Below are 17,955 nucleotides of genomic sequence, written 5' to 3' on the forward strand. Positions count from 1 at the left end.
CAGCAACAAATACCAGTGTCCACTCTAGGTGCTGAGGCTTCATTTCCATTCGATAATTTAATGTTATCCAGATTTCTTGGAAAATCAAGATCAATTACAAAACTGCTTGCATGCGTGTAGTGTTGAGATTGTGTCAGAACTTTGTCTCGTTGACCAAACCAACGTTAAAAGCGATCATTGCATCATATCCATAGATCGCACAAAATATAGGTGCAGAGGCATCCCAAGACGATTGGCCACGATTGGAGTACATTTATCTTATTAGCTTAATAACACACAGGCATTTTGTTCCTGCGTCGGGGAGGGAGAGAGCTTTGCTGACCCATAAACAAACATTCAATTTGGATCAATAAGCCAAGTGGCCAATGCTGCCTTGAGATGTTCCCCATGAATCTCAGAGAGCTACCCTCTCCCTCATTAAATTATAAAGGATCTGTGAGCCGTGAAACACTAAGGGCAAAGCATCACCGTGGTCGCTAAAAATAGGGCTGCCTAAACAAAGAGTTTTTTTCCTTGTTACTCAAGAATCCTTTTAACTATCCACTTCATTCATTCCCTGAGGTGAAGAGACAGGGAAGGTGGCCGTAGCCTGATATTCCGACGTGGGTGTCGTCCATGCATCAACAAAACACTATCAAGTCCTTGCCATGCCATGCTGAGGGAGATACAGATGTTCTGGCGGAAGGGAACACTCGGTGAAGCACTCCGTCTCCGCCGAAATGCATCTTGTTGCTCCGATTTAAATTGCAAATCCACTTAAAGTACATAAGTCAAGAGTGCTCGCAGCTAAAATGCAAGCCATGTTGGGTCTGGAAGTTTTTTAAAAAATCATGGACGTTGCACTTAGGAGTATTACATTTTTATGTGCTAAAAAAGACAAAGAGGAGGGAGAGCTCCACAACGGGGGCGGCACACTCATGAAAGCATATTTATTCTGAAATAATATCATCTTTTCTGCTAATTATCTGCTTAATTTCACAACTGGTCGTATGTTTCCAAAGCAGTGAAAGATGAGTGTGTGCAGATTGCTGTGCTCTTGGTGATGTGAAACTAATCAGGGAGAAAGAGCAGTTTCCACACTAGTGACTTTTCAAGGCCCTGTGGTATAAATATCAACCATCTGTGAGGCCATCTGCATTGGGGTGCTATATCATACGCCAAGGCCAAGCCACCAAACACAGACAGGTTGCCTTCCATGACACTATCTACTGCATGCAGGACAAGTAAGCTAACGTACAAACACCACTATCAACAGTGGATCTGCCCTCATACCTCATGTAGTATTGTCATCTGATTATACATAAGTGAGGTCATCTTTTAAAGGACCTCACTGCTCTATAATGCACTGGGCAGCTGCATATTGTAGTTGCTTCTAGATGTCATATTTCTTCAGAAAAGTCAGCTTTAGGGGGAAATTTGCTATGAGTATCATTTTTTTTTAAACACAATTTCACTGCATTTAGTGAGACATTAATTGTCCACTTTTCTTCTGTGACATAGAGCATGCCTTCTGTACACAGTACAGCATGTCAGTTATGGTTTGTGCCTGCACGGCATATTCATTTCATCACAAGTTGTGAAATATTCACGGGGTAACTTTTCCTGTTATTTTTGTGACACAGACTTGTGACTTGTACGAAGTTGCTGTGACAGCAGGCGGAAAGAACGACATAAGGCCACATCGGGAGGCTGTGGCTCCAGTCACGTACAGGGCTTTTATCCATACGCAACACTTATTCATTCTTACTCACTGTTTTTTTTTTCGAGTGATGGGTCTAGCATTGTGTAATGCGTAGGCATCAACAACCATTGGTCACATGCAAGGGAGAGGGGTAGGATGGGAATAATTTGCTGTTGCTGATGGTGTTCCCTTAATGGTATATTGCTATTTGATTGTATATTGAGCTTCATTCAATAAACAAATCTTTACAAAAATAAAATAAAATAAAATAAATAAAAATAAAAAGGCTTAGTTTTGGTTCAAAAATCAAGACACATCACTGAGTTTAGGGAACTAAACATAGGCAGGGCTTCGATATTGGAAACACTAGGTTTCAACATTAAAAACAGCTAGTGAAGCAGGGAATAGAAACAAAAGGGTTGTGTTTTTTTTTTAAAGACGAGCCAGACTGATGAACGCACAAATATAAATGGCTCACACCAGTTGAGGCTATGTGCATGGGTTACGGTGTTACTATGTCCCACAGTAACGTAAATGAGACTTTAGGAATCAAAACTGGTTTAGCTCCGGCAACACAACATTAGTCTAAGGCAATAACAGTACTTGGTTAAATATAGGCATCAGAAATGCATGATTAGTTTTTGGAAATGATCATGTTCTGTGGTTCTGTTCTGTGTCATGAAAACAATGGACAATTTGTTTTCATGACACAAATCAAATAAGTTTACTTTTTCCAGAAATCCCATAAGGCCGTGCTGTTTTGCTTAGGTTACACTAAGACTGTTGTCTGTGTGGGACAAATGTGTCTATCAAAGCCATACATCATACTTCCACAGCTGATATTGCGACAGCTTTTAGTATGTTTTTTTTTTTCTTTTGTACTTCTCTGTCCCGTGTTGACGCTGAGGGGAGCTGACCTTTTTATTCTGCTCAAAATGCGAAGAAAAAGAGAACTGCTGTAAACGAAATACCACACAAGACAGAAAACATCACTTAACCATGTCTTATCTGTCTCTCGCAAACATCTGGAATTGTGTTGTTTATTTGTTACACCTAGTGAGTCTCATCCGCCGTTTTCTGTGTGCATGTGCTTCTTCGTGTCTGTGTGGCAAAACAGAGGAAAACAAAGGGAATGTGTGTGCAAGTCTACTTGCGCATGTGAGACATAGTTTCAAGCTATCTAGTTATTGGAACGGAAAGGAATGGAAGGAGGCTGGTGCTGAAGAGCAGGCCACTTGAGGGGGAAAGGGAGAGCGAGGGAGCAGAGGGGGCCACGGGCGAGTGGAAATCCTTTTGTTATTTCTGTTGATTGTTGAGACACAGAAGAGGGGGATTAATTTGACTCAAGGTCTGAGAGTGGATGGCAGCGCTCCTTATTTTAATTTCTGTTTACCTAACATAGACCACGTCATTCTTGTACGATGCCTCACCCGAAGCCAATGGAGGGGTGAATGTGGGGTGGTAGCTTTGAAAAGATTCATAAAATAATCCTGCTAAGGAGCGGGTGGACAAATAAACAAATAAAAAGTGGGAAGCAAACACAAGTATGGCTTGTGGTTCAAAGCGGATGCTTATATGGCATTTGATCATGATCGTGTGTCATCAGAGTGTGGAAAAATGTATGTTTGTCAATTAGCTGGACTCACTGAATCCTTAAATAAAGCAGGCTGCATTTCTAATCTAATTACTAAGAAAAACATGTGGAAATTATGATTATATTACATACTGTGGTCTCTGTGACTGTCACAATTCAGAACAAAGGGCACAGCTTAATTTCATCATCATCATGAATACAGAGCAGTTTCTTGCTCCTGCACAGCCGCATTGTTTGAAAACATGACTGTTTTGCACAAGACGAATTGAAATCCCCATTTAAAGAATGGTCCCATATTATATTGCAGTCCTCATACCTTTTTTTGGTATGCATAGTGTTTATTATGTTGAATTTATTAACAGACACCAATGAGGTGTGCAGGAGAAAACACACGCTAAAAGGGTGTTAATCAGTTTAGATGTTGTGGAATAAATCATGCAGTAGACGGCCACACCCATACTCCACATTCATATGTTCCCTTCCATCGCATTTGTCAGTGATGAGAAACGGCTCATCATGGAGTCAGTCACTGGAGAACAAACTTTTTCCAACTTTAAAACGCTTTGTCATCTGAGGAGAAAAAAAAACTGCGACACAAGAACGCCATGAAATGCCATAGAGATATCTGGAGCAAACATATCTAATATTTAATGTTTAATAAGGAACCTAATTATTATGTTAATTCTGTAGACCACACAGTAAGAATAAGGTATGTGAGCTGTAATATAAAGTGCCCGATCTACTCTTTTAACTCTAATTACACAGTAAGAAAAAAAGGCTTGTAGACACCATTTCCTTAAGTCACGGTTGTGTTTCACAGCCCTGCACCCTCGAGGTACTTGCAAAAATATTCATGCCATAATTTAGCTCTCATTTCCTCCAAAAGGTTCTTTTTCTTTTGCTCCATTTGTCTCTTTAATGGAACCTAACGCTCAGGTAGGGTCAGCCTACTTGAGGCCATGGCCTACCAGAGCTGCCCACTATTATTACTGTTATTAACCCGTAACCTGTATTGTAAAGTGATATATAATGCCTAGTTGTTTGGCTTATAGAATCCTATAATGATCTTAAAATAATAATGAAAATCATCAGAAATGATGAGCCATTAGACTCATATTTATCATATTAGATGACATATGACAAAGAACAGCAACATATTGACATTTGCAACTAATAAATATGTGAATCCATTAATGAGTTGCTCTGCGTTATGAATCGACTAATCCTTGCAGCACTGAATTATAAAAACAATGCAAACAAATCATTTATAATGTACTACAGCAGCACTGATGACATGCAGCACTCCTGAACATTATACATTATACATTCTACTGTATACTTAAATTGACTCACTATTAAATCCATAAGCAGTTAAATCTTTTATAGGACTGTGTTTATTAGCTCATATTTTTTTCTTTAAGGGCAACTTTAAATACATTCATGACAAAGAAATGCTGCCTCTTACGTGTTGCAGCATAGCAAGAGGCAACAAGCCATTTAGTGTGTGTTGCAGGATGTTCGGGCTGTGTAAGAGAACTTCAGACTCTAGAGGTCTCCATCCTTCAGCATCCCCTCATCCTCCACCTATTCGCCCTCCTCCTCCGCCGCCTCCTCCTCCTCCTCCTCCTCTCTGGCATTTTGTGCAGCGGAGGAGGAAAGGAGGAGAGACTGCTGAGGAGGAGACAGAGGGGACCCTGAGACGACACGTCCCACGCCAGAGCCAGACAGCCAGGGAACTTTGATTTGACGCCAAGTATGAAATGATGAAAATTACGATGAAGACAAAGAGCCACGTTTCTTGCCCATCTTCTTCTTCTATTTGGGAGGCTTAGAGATGTCGGGCGTGTGCAACATATGATGCCCTTGGACTCGTGCGTTCAATGAAGATTTATTTATCTCCGATTTCGCTCCTCGATTCGCTGATGATGCCGCTGCGTTGTGCCTGCGCTTAGGTCAGCCGAATGAATTTGAAGGTGGTCTGAGCGCATTGTTTCCAGCTCCGTTGCATATGGGATTTCCAGCCGTGATGTCTGCAATATTCCGCTCTTTGTTTCTGGGTAAGTCACTTTGCATTTCTTTAAAAGACAACGAGTTCATCTAAGGCGCATCGGAGCGTGGTCCCCTGACGGTTCGCAATGTGGATGCGGACACTGCTGTCCGTCTGTATGTTCTCAGTTGTCCGTATTTACACCTTCTTAACTGCACATCTTACAGCCTCTATCTAGAATGATGTCAGCATCTATTTATTTTTTATTTTACCCCCCCCCCCCCCCACCGTATAGTAACCCCTGACACTTTATAATGCGCATATATTACGAGGTGGCTATTTATATTTACGCGCCTATGAAATATGGAATAGTCAACATTTATTTCCGAACCACGCTGACTGCTCGACTTGAGGAAGCTCTCAAAGTGGAGCAGATTAAAGGGGATAAAAGTTCACCTGACCCCTCCCTTTAAATCTGCTATCCAGATGTATCGACACACGTTCGTTTTCTGCAAAGGACCAGATTTCAAATCGTGTGGCACAGTGGTAAGAACATTCCTGGATGTTCGGTTCAGTTTCAGTTGGTCTTACTATCAATTTGAGAATATCTGAATTTGCTCGAATGCTCTTGGTTTGAAATGGAACTTAAAAAGGTTCACTGAAAGCGTCTGTTTTATATGGATAGAATGGGGCCGTTTAGAGTAGAGAATTAAACGCCTCCTTTGTCTTAACAGCATTTTATTTTATTCCTGCTGCTACCTACTGTATATACTCACAGTAACACTGCTCCTATGTTTTTCTTACTGTTGCTATTTTTACAGCAATACAATGTAGAGGGCCTGAAGGGGCTTCCAGGTTCAGAGCTAAATGAGGAATGTTTAATTCCACTGTGACTGCACTGACTGGAAGTTACTGTAGCACTGTGAGACAGTGTGTAAAAATGACTTCCAGTAAGTGGTTTTATTCTCCCCACCGCTGTCTCTTCACCTGCAGTGAAACACATCGTGGGGGAAAAAAACTCCCCTTCCTGCTGGGAGGAACTGGGCTTAAAGCAGTGTTTTTCAAAAAGATTTTTTTTTTTTCACATCTGAAATGTCTTTGAATGAGGGGCTTAGCATGAAACAGTTTGGACCCATCTGCACTAAAGTATGAGTGATTCAGGGTGGCCGTATGAGGAATGTACTCTGGTCTGAGTCCAAAAGTCATGCTCTAGTATATACTGGCGGTACTGCAGTCTGGAGAGGAATGAAAACACCTCTGCATATGTCTTTAATTTTGAACTCTATTAGCTCTGATGTACAACTGATGTTATTTGCTCATGCTTGATGTGGCTCGTGTGGCAGGCTTGTAAATGCCCAAAGAGTTTATTATCTTCAGCTCCAATTATTCAGTTATATTGTGGTGATCTGTCTGTGGGGGTACCCTGCCCCTTTCCCAGTGCATTCTGGGAAGGGCTCTAATCCCCGGTGGCCCTGAATGAGATACACAGAAAACTGGAGGTTGGATATATCATGTGGGGTTTATGCTGGTAGGACTGTGAGTCCACAGTGTGTGCTCAGTGGTGATGGTCACTGATCCTCAGTTTAACTGAAGAAGCTGACTCTGCAATGTGCACTGAATGCAGACAATTTTTGGCTCAGGTCTTCATCCCTGTTGTGACAGATAATGATGTATTTTGAGGTCAACGTGTAAATTATCTCAATACTAGTTCCTTAGCAATGATAATGGCGTTGATGCTGTTGATGATGATGGAAACCTTTTCTCTCAAGGCGTGCTGAAAACACTACACATTCAGTCACACACAGAAATGTGTTCCCAAATAATGCTGGCACGTTTTTCTTAAAATAACCAAATGATTCTGCCCAGAGTATTAAATTACTTGTTGTTGCCATGGTGAAGCTTTTTACCCTTCCCTGTTCCATGTTACAAGATATTACTATGTAAAACAATTCATGCAGCTGAAAATGATGAGACTGGACTGCATGTCCAAAACAGATGCAACCTGGGTCACATGTCTCTCATGCGAGAACAAAATATCCACCAGTCAGAAAAAACAGCGAAAGAGCCTGACCAAGGAGATATATGTAGCTTTTCAAGCTAGGCCGCTCTGCTGTGCCAGGCTGAAGGACATTTCCCCAAAGTTATAGGCTGTATTAATTCAAGATCAACACCGAGGCCAAGTAAAGAGAGGAAGTGGCTGTTTTCTTCTAAAAGGATCAATAGTCATTAATAGAGGCTCATTTTCTTTTTTTATTTCCTCGCAAGTCCTGTTACATTCTTAAATGAATTTCTGTTGGAGATGTAATATCCACTGTTCACATTACAGATAAGTAGCACAATTAATTGCCACAGAGAGCTCGGAAGCTCCCTTTGGTAACTCTGCTGATACGAAGTGAGAAGCAGAACAAGGTCAAATAAAGTAACTCGGCACCAGCATGGTGCAGCTGGAGATTCAGCCAGGTAGAGGAGACCAGTGATTGATTGCCTGTCTGTTCCCTTGCCAGGATTAAATGATTGTGAATGAGGAATTTGAAGATGACTGTCAAAGAAGTAATAACACAATGTAAGTCACTTGACAGAAATGTAATTGGAAAGTATGAGCAGCTTTTATATGAGATCCAAACCTCTGCACCCTCACTTGGCGGAGTCTGATGTTCATTTGAGCATCAGTCTATAGGAAAATTACAGTGTGAGTGATCCTAGCTACTCAGCAGGGTCTTAACATAAGTGCACGTGCTGATGGGTTTGGATATTAACAGTGCGTGTGTTTAACAGCGAGAAGACGGCAGCGGCTATGCACGCCTGCTAGTGTTAGATGTAGATAAAGAGAGCGGTGGCTCCAAACAGAAATTCTGTCCCCATTCTATATTTAGCATGTCTGCCGGGGTAGGCAGAGGATCTCTGAAATGTGAAGATGACAGGAGCCTCCTGAGCCAGAGGTTATGAAGTGACATCTTGATGTGTTTGCGCCTGAATCACACTCCCACACACACCCAGCCAAAGACGTCTGACATTCCTACAATCCCAGAGACATTTCGATATTTGGCGTCTAGTTACCATACATTAGGGCTCGGTTTTGATCTCCTTTTGCCTCACATTATTCTTCGGCGTTATCATTTGGCTCGCCCCAGTGCATGTAGCATGCAGCTGTGAAAATATTTGGTTTTGAACTGTGTGTGATGAATTTGGCAGCTCTCCTTTGGGGGATTTGAAGTTGCATGATATTGTCAGTTAGGTATGTTGGGTATGGAGTGTTAACCTTTATCTCACAATGTAAAAGCATAATGCATGAATGGACTTGAAGTCATGCTTTAATTTTCAAGTGCAATTCATTTTAGCAAGATGCAGACAACACACTACGCTCAACTCTTTGTTAAATACATTGTAGGAGCATTGCAAATCATCACAAGGCTCAATATCCAGCAGATATCGCATTCATGCTGCAGGACACAACACACAGTATGGCTGCAGCTGCTGAGGAAAAAATAACAAACATCAGTGAAATTGTCTCCCATCCATCTACAATGTCAGTTAGTTCAAATGCAAAGTGTAAACACATGCCCATCAAGAAAGGATTGTATTACTTAGTGCAAAAGTGGCCAATCTGAATGGCTCAGCAAGGGCAGAGCCCTCTGGAATGCAAAACCTCCACGGAGGGTGACTGAAGAGCCCTGTAGATGAGTCCAGCCGTCCTCAAAACAATTGACCCATATCATTAACAAACACTGATTTGCCTTCCAAGCACTTTCCGCCTGATGCGTATGGCCTTTGAATGACACGGTGCTTCCCTGAATAACAAGCCGTCCTCTCTTTGTACCTGAGGGATTCTTCATGTTTCATTGATTGTGGTGCTTTTAGTGAGAAGGTCTTTCTATTCTGTTGCAGCAAGCTGAATGCCATGCTTTGAATGAGAGTGTTTGTAGGTGAAGGTGTTCCTGCTTTGTACAGTAAGTGCTCTTATTCCTACAAGTAGACAGTCGAGGCAGTTCGTAATTTCATTGCGGCTAAAGACATGTGAGGGGAAAATAAAGGTTACACTGGTTGAAGCAGCGTGGTAAATCCTGAATCCACTGACTGTTTCCGCACTATTTTGTTTATTTGACCGTTTCTTTGTCCTTCTCCCAGGAATGTTTTTGCCGCACCCACAGTTTTCGGTGTATCAAGACCTTATTCTGTATGGACCTTTTGTCACTTGCGTCTTGTAAAACATAAGACACATGCCCGGACAGAGCTGGGCTTGTGTAGTGTTTCTGACCTGTAAACCCTCCCCCTTTCATCCTTCACTGGGAAAATTGCTGCCAGATTATTTTGAAACGTATGAACAGGAACTGCCTATTTCACTTTACTGCTAATCTTTGACAGATGTTCTGGGGAGGCTCACATTCACATTAACTGGAACCACATGCGCAGTCTACGCATGACATTACACCACCGCACCAGTATGCTGCACTGTACAGATTGGTTATAAAACAAAGATTCAGACATCTTGTGCAGATAAACCATGCTTTATTTTATATAACACATTGTCAGTAGGATCATTTTCATAGTTAGAAACTCCACTCCACCTGATAGGAAGGTCACACTGAGGGGGAAGATGTTTTAAAGGAATCTCTAATGTTTGCAGTCAGTCAAGCCATGTGAAGTAAATGCTTTCTTCCTATATTAAGTTCCAAGAATTTTCCTAATTAAATCGTGGTCTTCAACAATCAGTAGGTTAACTGATTACTTAACTGGCAGAAAAGTAATGCAGGCAATTGAATTGAATAATAATACCAAAGAAGTGCGGATGTAAACACAGAGTTGATGTAGTTTAAAGGAAGCTAACATCCTTTTATTTGTCAACTCCAAGTACTTGGTTAAGGTTTAGGGAAACAATATGGTCTTGGTTAAAATTGAAAAGCACAATTGGCACATAAAGCTAAGCGGCAACTCCTGGGGCTGAAAAACGAAGCCAGCGAGGAAGTGCCAAAAAACTGCAGTTCCTCAAGTGCTAGAGGCTTGCTTCACAAATGAATCAATCCCCAAAGATCTCCATGTTAGAAAGCCAACTTTAGAACAGAAATATCCAGGTTTACTGCTACTATTTCCCCCATTTTATGTTGAGGGTGAATTTTCTGCATCAAAACCACTCTTCAGGAATCCTGATGGACTGTTTGTCCATCTTTCCATGCAGTACGTACTTAATGTATGACATGCACCCTGTCAAATATATTAACCTTCAACCAAAAGCTCAGCCTGCAATCCTCAGTATTACACGGTGTACACCTAAACTCCATCTTAGCTATCTTCCTATGAAATCCATGAAGTAAATAAATGGGCAACTTTCACTCTTAAAAAGATGATCCATTGCAAGGTTCATTTCCACAAAGTGTGTAGCACAATACAAATTCACGTTATATACACAGAATTCATAAGAGACAGAGTTCAAAGCTGGAATTCCAATTGTTCCTGCCTCTAAAATCAATGTGTGAATATGTTTCCATTTCATCTAAGTTCAATGTCTTCAGATGTGACTGTTGGCCAGACAGAACAGACTAGACAAAATGTCACCTAGGGCTTTGGGAAAATGGGAATTGATGAAAAATAATCAATTGTTTGCTCCAGGAGGAAAATAATTGCCTGCAGGGGCCATCGCATCCATTCTGATCATTTTCACTGTACTGAGGGATAATTCTGATCCAGTGCCTTATTAGACGACCATCAGACACCATTGACAACGGCACCGTTCATCTCCCAGCATAACCCTTCACCTCCTCACATGATCCCACGGCCTGCGGCCCTGCAGGCAGCTGACCTAAGCAGATGGATGCAGCTAACAGTGTCATTAAGAAAGTACTTACCATTGCATTGTGGTATTGACAATGTGAATTTTATATGACCATATTCCAGTAGTTCCTCTCCATTATGGATGGTAAACAATAAATGAAACAGCAAGAACCTAGCTCTTCTTGTCCAATGATAAATATGAATGTTTTCCTTTATATTGCTACTGTCTTATAGTCAATGGCTTAGATCTACAGTATGTGCACTACCTCTGATTTAACTACACTTAATTCTGTGGAAAATATATTTGCTTGTATTGCAACTCAACCTGTCACATCACTGCTAACCATGTCTTGCATATTCTGTCATATATATGCAACTATATATATATATTAAAAATTAAATATAAATGAATGAAGACAACATGGGTAAAATCAAGACAGCAGATTTATCATATCAGCTACTGTGAAACAATAATAGGTAGTAGCCCTTTTTAACTTCGGGTAGTCGAAATGTCAGCGTTCACTGAGCCGACCTCTAGCTGTCTGTAATCTATCCCGTCACGGCTGTTTGCTCCAAAGAGAGGATTTCTGCCTTATTTGCCATTGTGAGTAACTGTGAAAGTCAATGGAGCAAGTGCAATTACAGCTTTCTGTTTCCCTAGAAAAATGTGAAGCCATTTTCTGCTTGTGAGCATAAATATTTTAATCGAGGTCTGTGATTGTATAATTCGGGCAGATCAAAGAGCAAACAAAACTGAGATAAACGCTGATGCTGTCTGCGAGGTGGAGCAACAAATCACCTCCCGTTGATACACCCCTCCGAAGGTCTGTCTTGATATCAATTCTTTTCGGCTACTGATGTTGCTCACCAATCGAACCCTCTACAGCCGCAAGTGCTAGATTTGATCAAAATGCATGTGTTTTGCAAAAAAAAATACCATTTAAAATGATTTGTTTATCAGGGGGCGGGGGTTGAGATGCTATCATCGCTGAGCTCCCAGCCCTGTTGTGGTGCTTTCAAGTGCTTTCTGCCTTAGTGAAAAGTGGCAGCGTAGAATAAAGCTGGCATGCTTGTCTTCTCTAAGCAGAACATGCTTTTGATCTGCGCTCTCTGTCTCTGAAAAAAGGTATATCTTGTTTTGCATGCAGCTGTGCGATCCTACCAAGCAGAAAAATAAACAGCTAAAAACGTATAATCTCCTATTGCCCCAGTGTCTTTCACCTTCGAGGAGGTTAGCATAGCTTCAATCAATGACACAAGAAAGGAAAAGTGCAATATTGATACAACATTTACAGCCAATTAGCTGCTCTGGGGTGATATTGTTTGCGTTAGAGTCGAGGTCAAGCATGTGCGTCTCGCCAAATAGTTCCCCTGGAATCCTGTTAACATGACGGAGGTTGACCGAGCCTGCTGATTTCATGTAATCTGTTTACCCCGAAGGCTGGACTCCTATCAGACAGCAAAGTGTTTCCATTGCTGAACGGGTCTTTCGCTTGGCTCACATTTTCAGTGAATGACAGAGTGTCAAAACCCCAGTAAACTGTCTGCCAATAATTGATCATGTCTTACCAGTTGCTTAGCACTTTAAATGCTCTTGGGCTGCACCTGTCAGATTTCGGCCTGTGTGTTGCCTCATCTCACACTGTGATTATTGATTATCATGTCCAGATTTCAGCGTGGACATTTAAACAGCATAGCGCTGCTGAGATGACAATCAGCAAGAGAATACAGCTCACAGCTGGACTATGACACCAGGTGCCTTCCCCATAAATCTATGTTAAAGCAAAGGTTTTTTCTTTGGTGCAGACTGAAAGGATTCTGAAACACACGTGTATTTATTCCAGCATGGTACCACCGCACAAAAGATTGCTATTTCTTCTCCTCTACATGGGATTCAGTTGTAATCCAATCCGAGGAATTGACTGCAGGTGAATGAAAGCAACTTGCACTGCACCAAACAATGGAAGCAAGTTTTTGCCCCCCTCTCTCCTGTCCTGCTTTTCCAATTGAGAGTGGACTGAATGAACAGGAGGAAATGTTCCACGTCGCTCTATTTAGGCGCCTGCTGTTCCTTTCAATTTGAAGCAGTCTATTAGCCCAGCAAGCAGGACACTCCATTAGGTGTTTTGAACCCGCACGCTCCGCTGTCTCACTCCATTTCCTCTTTTGCTTGCCAGTCTTCCCTAAAGCGTTAGTGGCTTTAATCAGCAGAGGCCCTCCTGCCCTTCAGACATTTATCTTCAGCCGCTTTTGGTCGTCACTGAGCAGCCGGGGAAGGCCAAGAGATGAATGGTGTTTGGAAGAGAGGGAATTCGGTGGTCATTGATTAGAATGCTCCAAGACAAAGTGGTTACCTGCACAAGACCTGTGCACCATCTGGAGAATCCCTTCCAGTGTTAGTGCATGGAGTCAGGACTCTGCCATCTGTCCAGTTTAGATCTATACTCAGTTTTATGTTGGTTGGGGAAAAACAGTTGACCGTGCAGTAAGCTTAAATAGTCACCGTAATGTATTTATGGACTGCAACAAAACTTTGGAAACAACCTTTAAAGCCCTGTAAGATATGCAATTCTGCTGATGAATTCTTTATAGGGATAAAATCCTTCGTCATCACAACCCTACCTTGTGTAATTGCCATTCAGGAGGAACTGTAAAATGCACTAATTTAGGTCCAGTATTGGGTTGCCAGGGCTGTTCTCTTGCAGTGGATGTTGCGTGATGGATGGTTTAATTATCCAACCACAATGCCAGCCATTTGGTCCTTCATAGCACAGCGAAAACATTGTAAACCGAATATCATTGATCAATTGCTAAGCTGTCCACAAATTAAGTATGTGCTGCGGCTGATTGCGCTACACCACTCCTCCTCTGTGTTTGACATTAAAGAGCGCGGAGCCGTTTTATCAAGCCGAAAGGTTGAGAGTTTTGCGTTTTTTTTATTTTCCAAAGGAGATGAAGTTGCTTATTCAGGCCTTCAGGATTGTCAGAGTACAGTATATTGTCTGTGCTGAAAAAGCTCTTTCTCCCCCCACCCCACCTCCCTTCCAAGCAGAACAGATGGCACCACCGCCGTTTTTTCCAACTCGTTAGACTTGACTTGTTGATGAAATGGAGCCTTTACACTATACTGCCCATGCAGATGTGCTGTACATTTTTAATGTATCCTCTATTGTAAACTGCCCTGCAGTAAGGAAAGAAAAATCCATACCCTGAAGGATCTACAGTATAATGTTACATCTACAAGGTTCCATATAGTTTTATACTTTTTTTTTTTTTTTTTTCAAAACAAGACTCCTTATGTCCCTGACTAGGAAGGCGATGATGGCTTCTTACACAGACAATATATTGAACATGGAGGGTAATTGTCCTTGTTACTGCCGGATAAATACTGCAGCTGTATACAAGGAGTTTTCATGTGGTTGTATTTTTAGTACAGTAACCTAGAGTCTGTTAATCGATGCCAACAATCTTCCAATCACAACTCGCAGCTCATTCGGTGAAAAAATCTCACATTTGTGCCATTTGCTTGAACACTCCTCAGCAGCTCCAATAGACTGATGACCTGTCCAGGGTGTACCCCGCCTCTCGCCCATTGACAGCTGGGATGGACTCCAGCAACCTCGCGACCCTCCAGAGGACAAGTGGTTACAGAAAACGAATGGCTGAATAAGTTCTGTTTAATGCACGTCTGTTTAGCCTGGCCCATCACCCAGTTTGTCAGGCCCAACTTACTGAGTACCCCATCTCTTGTCAAGAAACAGACAGGGGCTTAGGACTCCACTCACGATGCCTGTCATGGTTTGGCATTGTTGTCCAGATTGTCACAGCTTGTATAAAATTGTCTTTTTGTGGCTGCTGGAATTGCCAAGTTCTCCTGTGTGTGGACATTGCAGCAGCGAGCAACTGCACTCCAAGTTTGACGCCTCCCTCAACATTATTTAGCACACAGCTTTTCTTTTTCTTTTTTTGGACCTCACATTTTCTCCCAGCAGCAGACATAATTTTTATTTTGTGTGTCTTTCTTCAAGAGGGAAATGGAGAGTGTTAGCATTTGGCTTGATTTGCTGTCTGGGGTCCAAAGAAGCTGCGGAGGAGGAAATAGCAGAGTTTGCAAATTCGAGTTCTTAAAATAATTAAAGTTGGCATGATGACTGTGCCTTCTCGACGAGTCCAAGCTTAAAAAAAAGAACGAGGCAGCTTTGGGAGTTACCATACAGCAACAGTGAACTGTGTTGTACTCTGAAAATAGGCATAATGAAGGTCAGCATATGCAGGGTGCACGTAATATAAAATCAGACACATAAGTCTGTGAAGCGAAGCTTTTCATCACTAACCAGTCATAATCCAGAACAAACATTGTTTTTCCATTTAGAAGTGGGAGATGCTGTTTACTCTATTAACCTTTCCTCTCGGTTACACTCTTGACATTGAACAATGTGAAAGAAGCCGACTCTTTGCTGGCCCTTTGCTAATGAGGCAATTAAGTCCATCCTGCCTTGGTTGAGCATGGGGCCGAGAGAGCGAAGCAAGTCATCTGCTGTGTCAGCAAACACCAAGCATCTTAGCCGCTCTGCAGTCAGAATACATAACAAGCCCTCCTTTGTTGTAGTGGTCTCCCGGCCCTTGTGGTTCTCCCTTGTCAGTGTGACCCGTAGCACAGCTGGAGATCACAGGCAGCATCAGGCCATGTTGATCCAAGTGCACTGGATTGCAGCAAATGGAAATGGAAGAAAAACTCTGATGTTTGTGCTCTGCTTGTAAGCGGTTGGGAAGTCATGGTGGGAAGCAACACCACATATTATGTTGGGATAACACGAGGCGTACATAGAGCGTGGAATAGTAGTGGATTATTGATCTGATTCTCTTTCAAATTGAAACTAGGGGCTGATATTAATTTGTTAGCTCTTTGGAATACACATCTTAGAAATGTTACAAAAACGAAGTTATATATCCAACACATTCTGAGCAACTTTTTACAAAAAATGGATGTCGTAAGTTTCTGTTAAAGATTAAAAAAAAGAGCTGTTTGACAGACAGAAGCCCTTGTCAAGAATGGCATACACTGTGGAGGTTTACTTTAGAGTACAGTGGAGAGAAGTTTGGATAGTAGGGTGGGGGTGGGGTCCTCGTCTTGAATACTTATAACTAAAGGAGCCGGTCCATGCTATGCGTGGCTAAAAGAAAGACATAAATGTGAATATACAACCGTGTGAAAGCGCACACAATTAAGAGACTGTCAATGACTGATCCACATCTGATTTTATCCTCAGGACCCTTCTCTGACCCATGTTTGAGGGATACTGCGGAATTTCAATTGCTTCAAGAGCTTTCCACGATAACATTGATGGCTTGAAAATGTGCTGATAGTCAGCATCCACCCTTGTTACCTGTTTAAATGAGTTTGATAGCAATTAGCATGTTTCTTCCCTCTTAGCCCAGTGACTGTCTGCTGTGAGCGGCTGCTGTGTCATACAAAAGGGGCCAGCATTAGGGCCTAAGTTAATGTGTTTAAGGGATGCACAATTCTAACGAGCGATAACCGAAGGCTTACGGCTGCTCAGAAGGGATTAGGAGCCGTAGTTGTCTGTCTTAAAGCTCAGGCTTAACCATCATACAATTTTTTTTTTTTTTTCCCTTCTCCATCTTTCCTCGCCGGTAATGAGTCGGCAGTGTTTCCTGACACAAGGCATGAAAAAGAACATCTTGTTCAGTAGGGAATAAAGATGGCTGCTCATTAGCTCTGGAAAGGTGTGCCGAACCAGAAAGAGGAGATGTCTGGGCAGATTTTCTTGAAATCAATGCTTGTCCTCTGAAGATGCCACAATGTATTGTACATATTTACAGCATGCAGTGTTAACTCCAAAAGCGCTCTGTGAGCACCCTGGCTCCTTCCAGCATCAGATTTCAGCCATCTTGTGCAGGTTCTTCTGTCCACTTTAACATATCTGCCTTTGACCAGATCAATATGGAGAGATTATCTCTGCATGGTGTAAGCTGCCACTGAAGTAGCAGGGCTGGACGATGACAGAGGTGACGGTTTTGGGTTACAGGGCACTAAAAGATGCAGAGCGGCAAGGACGCCGGAAAAACTGCACAGTTAGCAAGGGCCCGCAGTGGCAACTGACCACATGGCTAAAATAACTGCTGGCTAAAATGACTGACACTGGATGGACAAGACAGGTTACGTGGTCGTTCTGCAAAATATGCACTGCACGTGTCGCTTAAGTGTTCCTCAATCAGGCTCCTTCACACACACACTTGCATTATCCTTAAATAGATATCTTCACATGAACATGCAGAATCATGTAATGCAGGTAAACACTTCATAAGGAGGGGGGAGGAAGAGGTGGTACCCTTAAATACCCTGTCAGCAAGCAAGGCTGTGCCAAACAAATACCTTTAACAGGTAAGTGAGTCTTAGCTGTCTGGTTGATGTCACTGTCACTCAACTCCACTCGCATCTTAGGTTGCTCGTCAGACCGTCGACAATTCCCTGAGAACTAAACAGGAAATCCTGGCCTAGATATCTGTCAGCCCGTAACACTGGCCATTCACCCCAGAGGCCAAATCATCAGATGAGAATCAATGATTGACATATCTGGAATATAGCTTTTGTATAGTATTCCCATCCAATATTCAGCTGACAGTGAAACACTCTTATTTTATTTAGCATGCAAAGCAATGCTACAAGATCAGGACAGATGATAGGACTACAGTCAGTCCTTTATCTCCAGCTAACAGCCCTCTCCAGAAAAAAAAAAATTAATAGGCCGTGGTGCAGTTTTTTCTGAAGCGGTGTCAATAGTCTTGTCACCCGTCCCTGTGAAGTCCTTGCGAGGCAGATCCAGAGACCTTTTCATTGACATCTAAGTTAGCGCCAGTTCGTCGTCTGGAAACTGTACTACACCGGGTCTTTGGGGAAATCAT

General features: G+C 42.2%; 1 protein-coding gene across 1 annotated transcript in view; it reads left to right on the top strand.

Annotated features, from left to right (window-relative positions):
* The first annotated feature begins 4,727 nt into the window (after positions 1 to 4,727).
* clmpb (CXADR like membrane protein b) overlaps positions 4,728 to 17,955 on the top strand; it is a 66,081-nt gene continuing 52,853 nt past the window's right edge. The window contains exon 1 of the mRNA XM_047593376.1: positions 4,728 to 5,332. Within this exon, the coding sequence (XP_047449332.1) occupies positions 5,284 to 5,332 (49 nt within the window). The 5' untranslated portion in view covers positions 4,728 to 5,283. The remainder of the gene's footprint in view (positions 5,333 to 17,955) is intronic.

Source organism: Mugil cephalus, chromosome 9 (assembly GCF_022458985.1).
Source record: "Mugil cephalus isolate CIBA_MC_2020 chromosome 9, CIBA_Mcephalus_1.1, whole genome shotgun sequence".
Classification (NCBI taxonomy): Eukaryota; Metazoa; Chordata; class Actinopteri; order Mugiliformes; family Mugilidae; genus Mugil; species Mugil cephalus.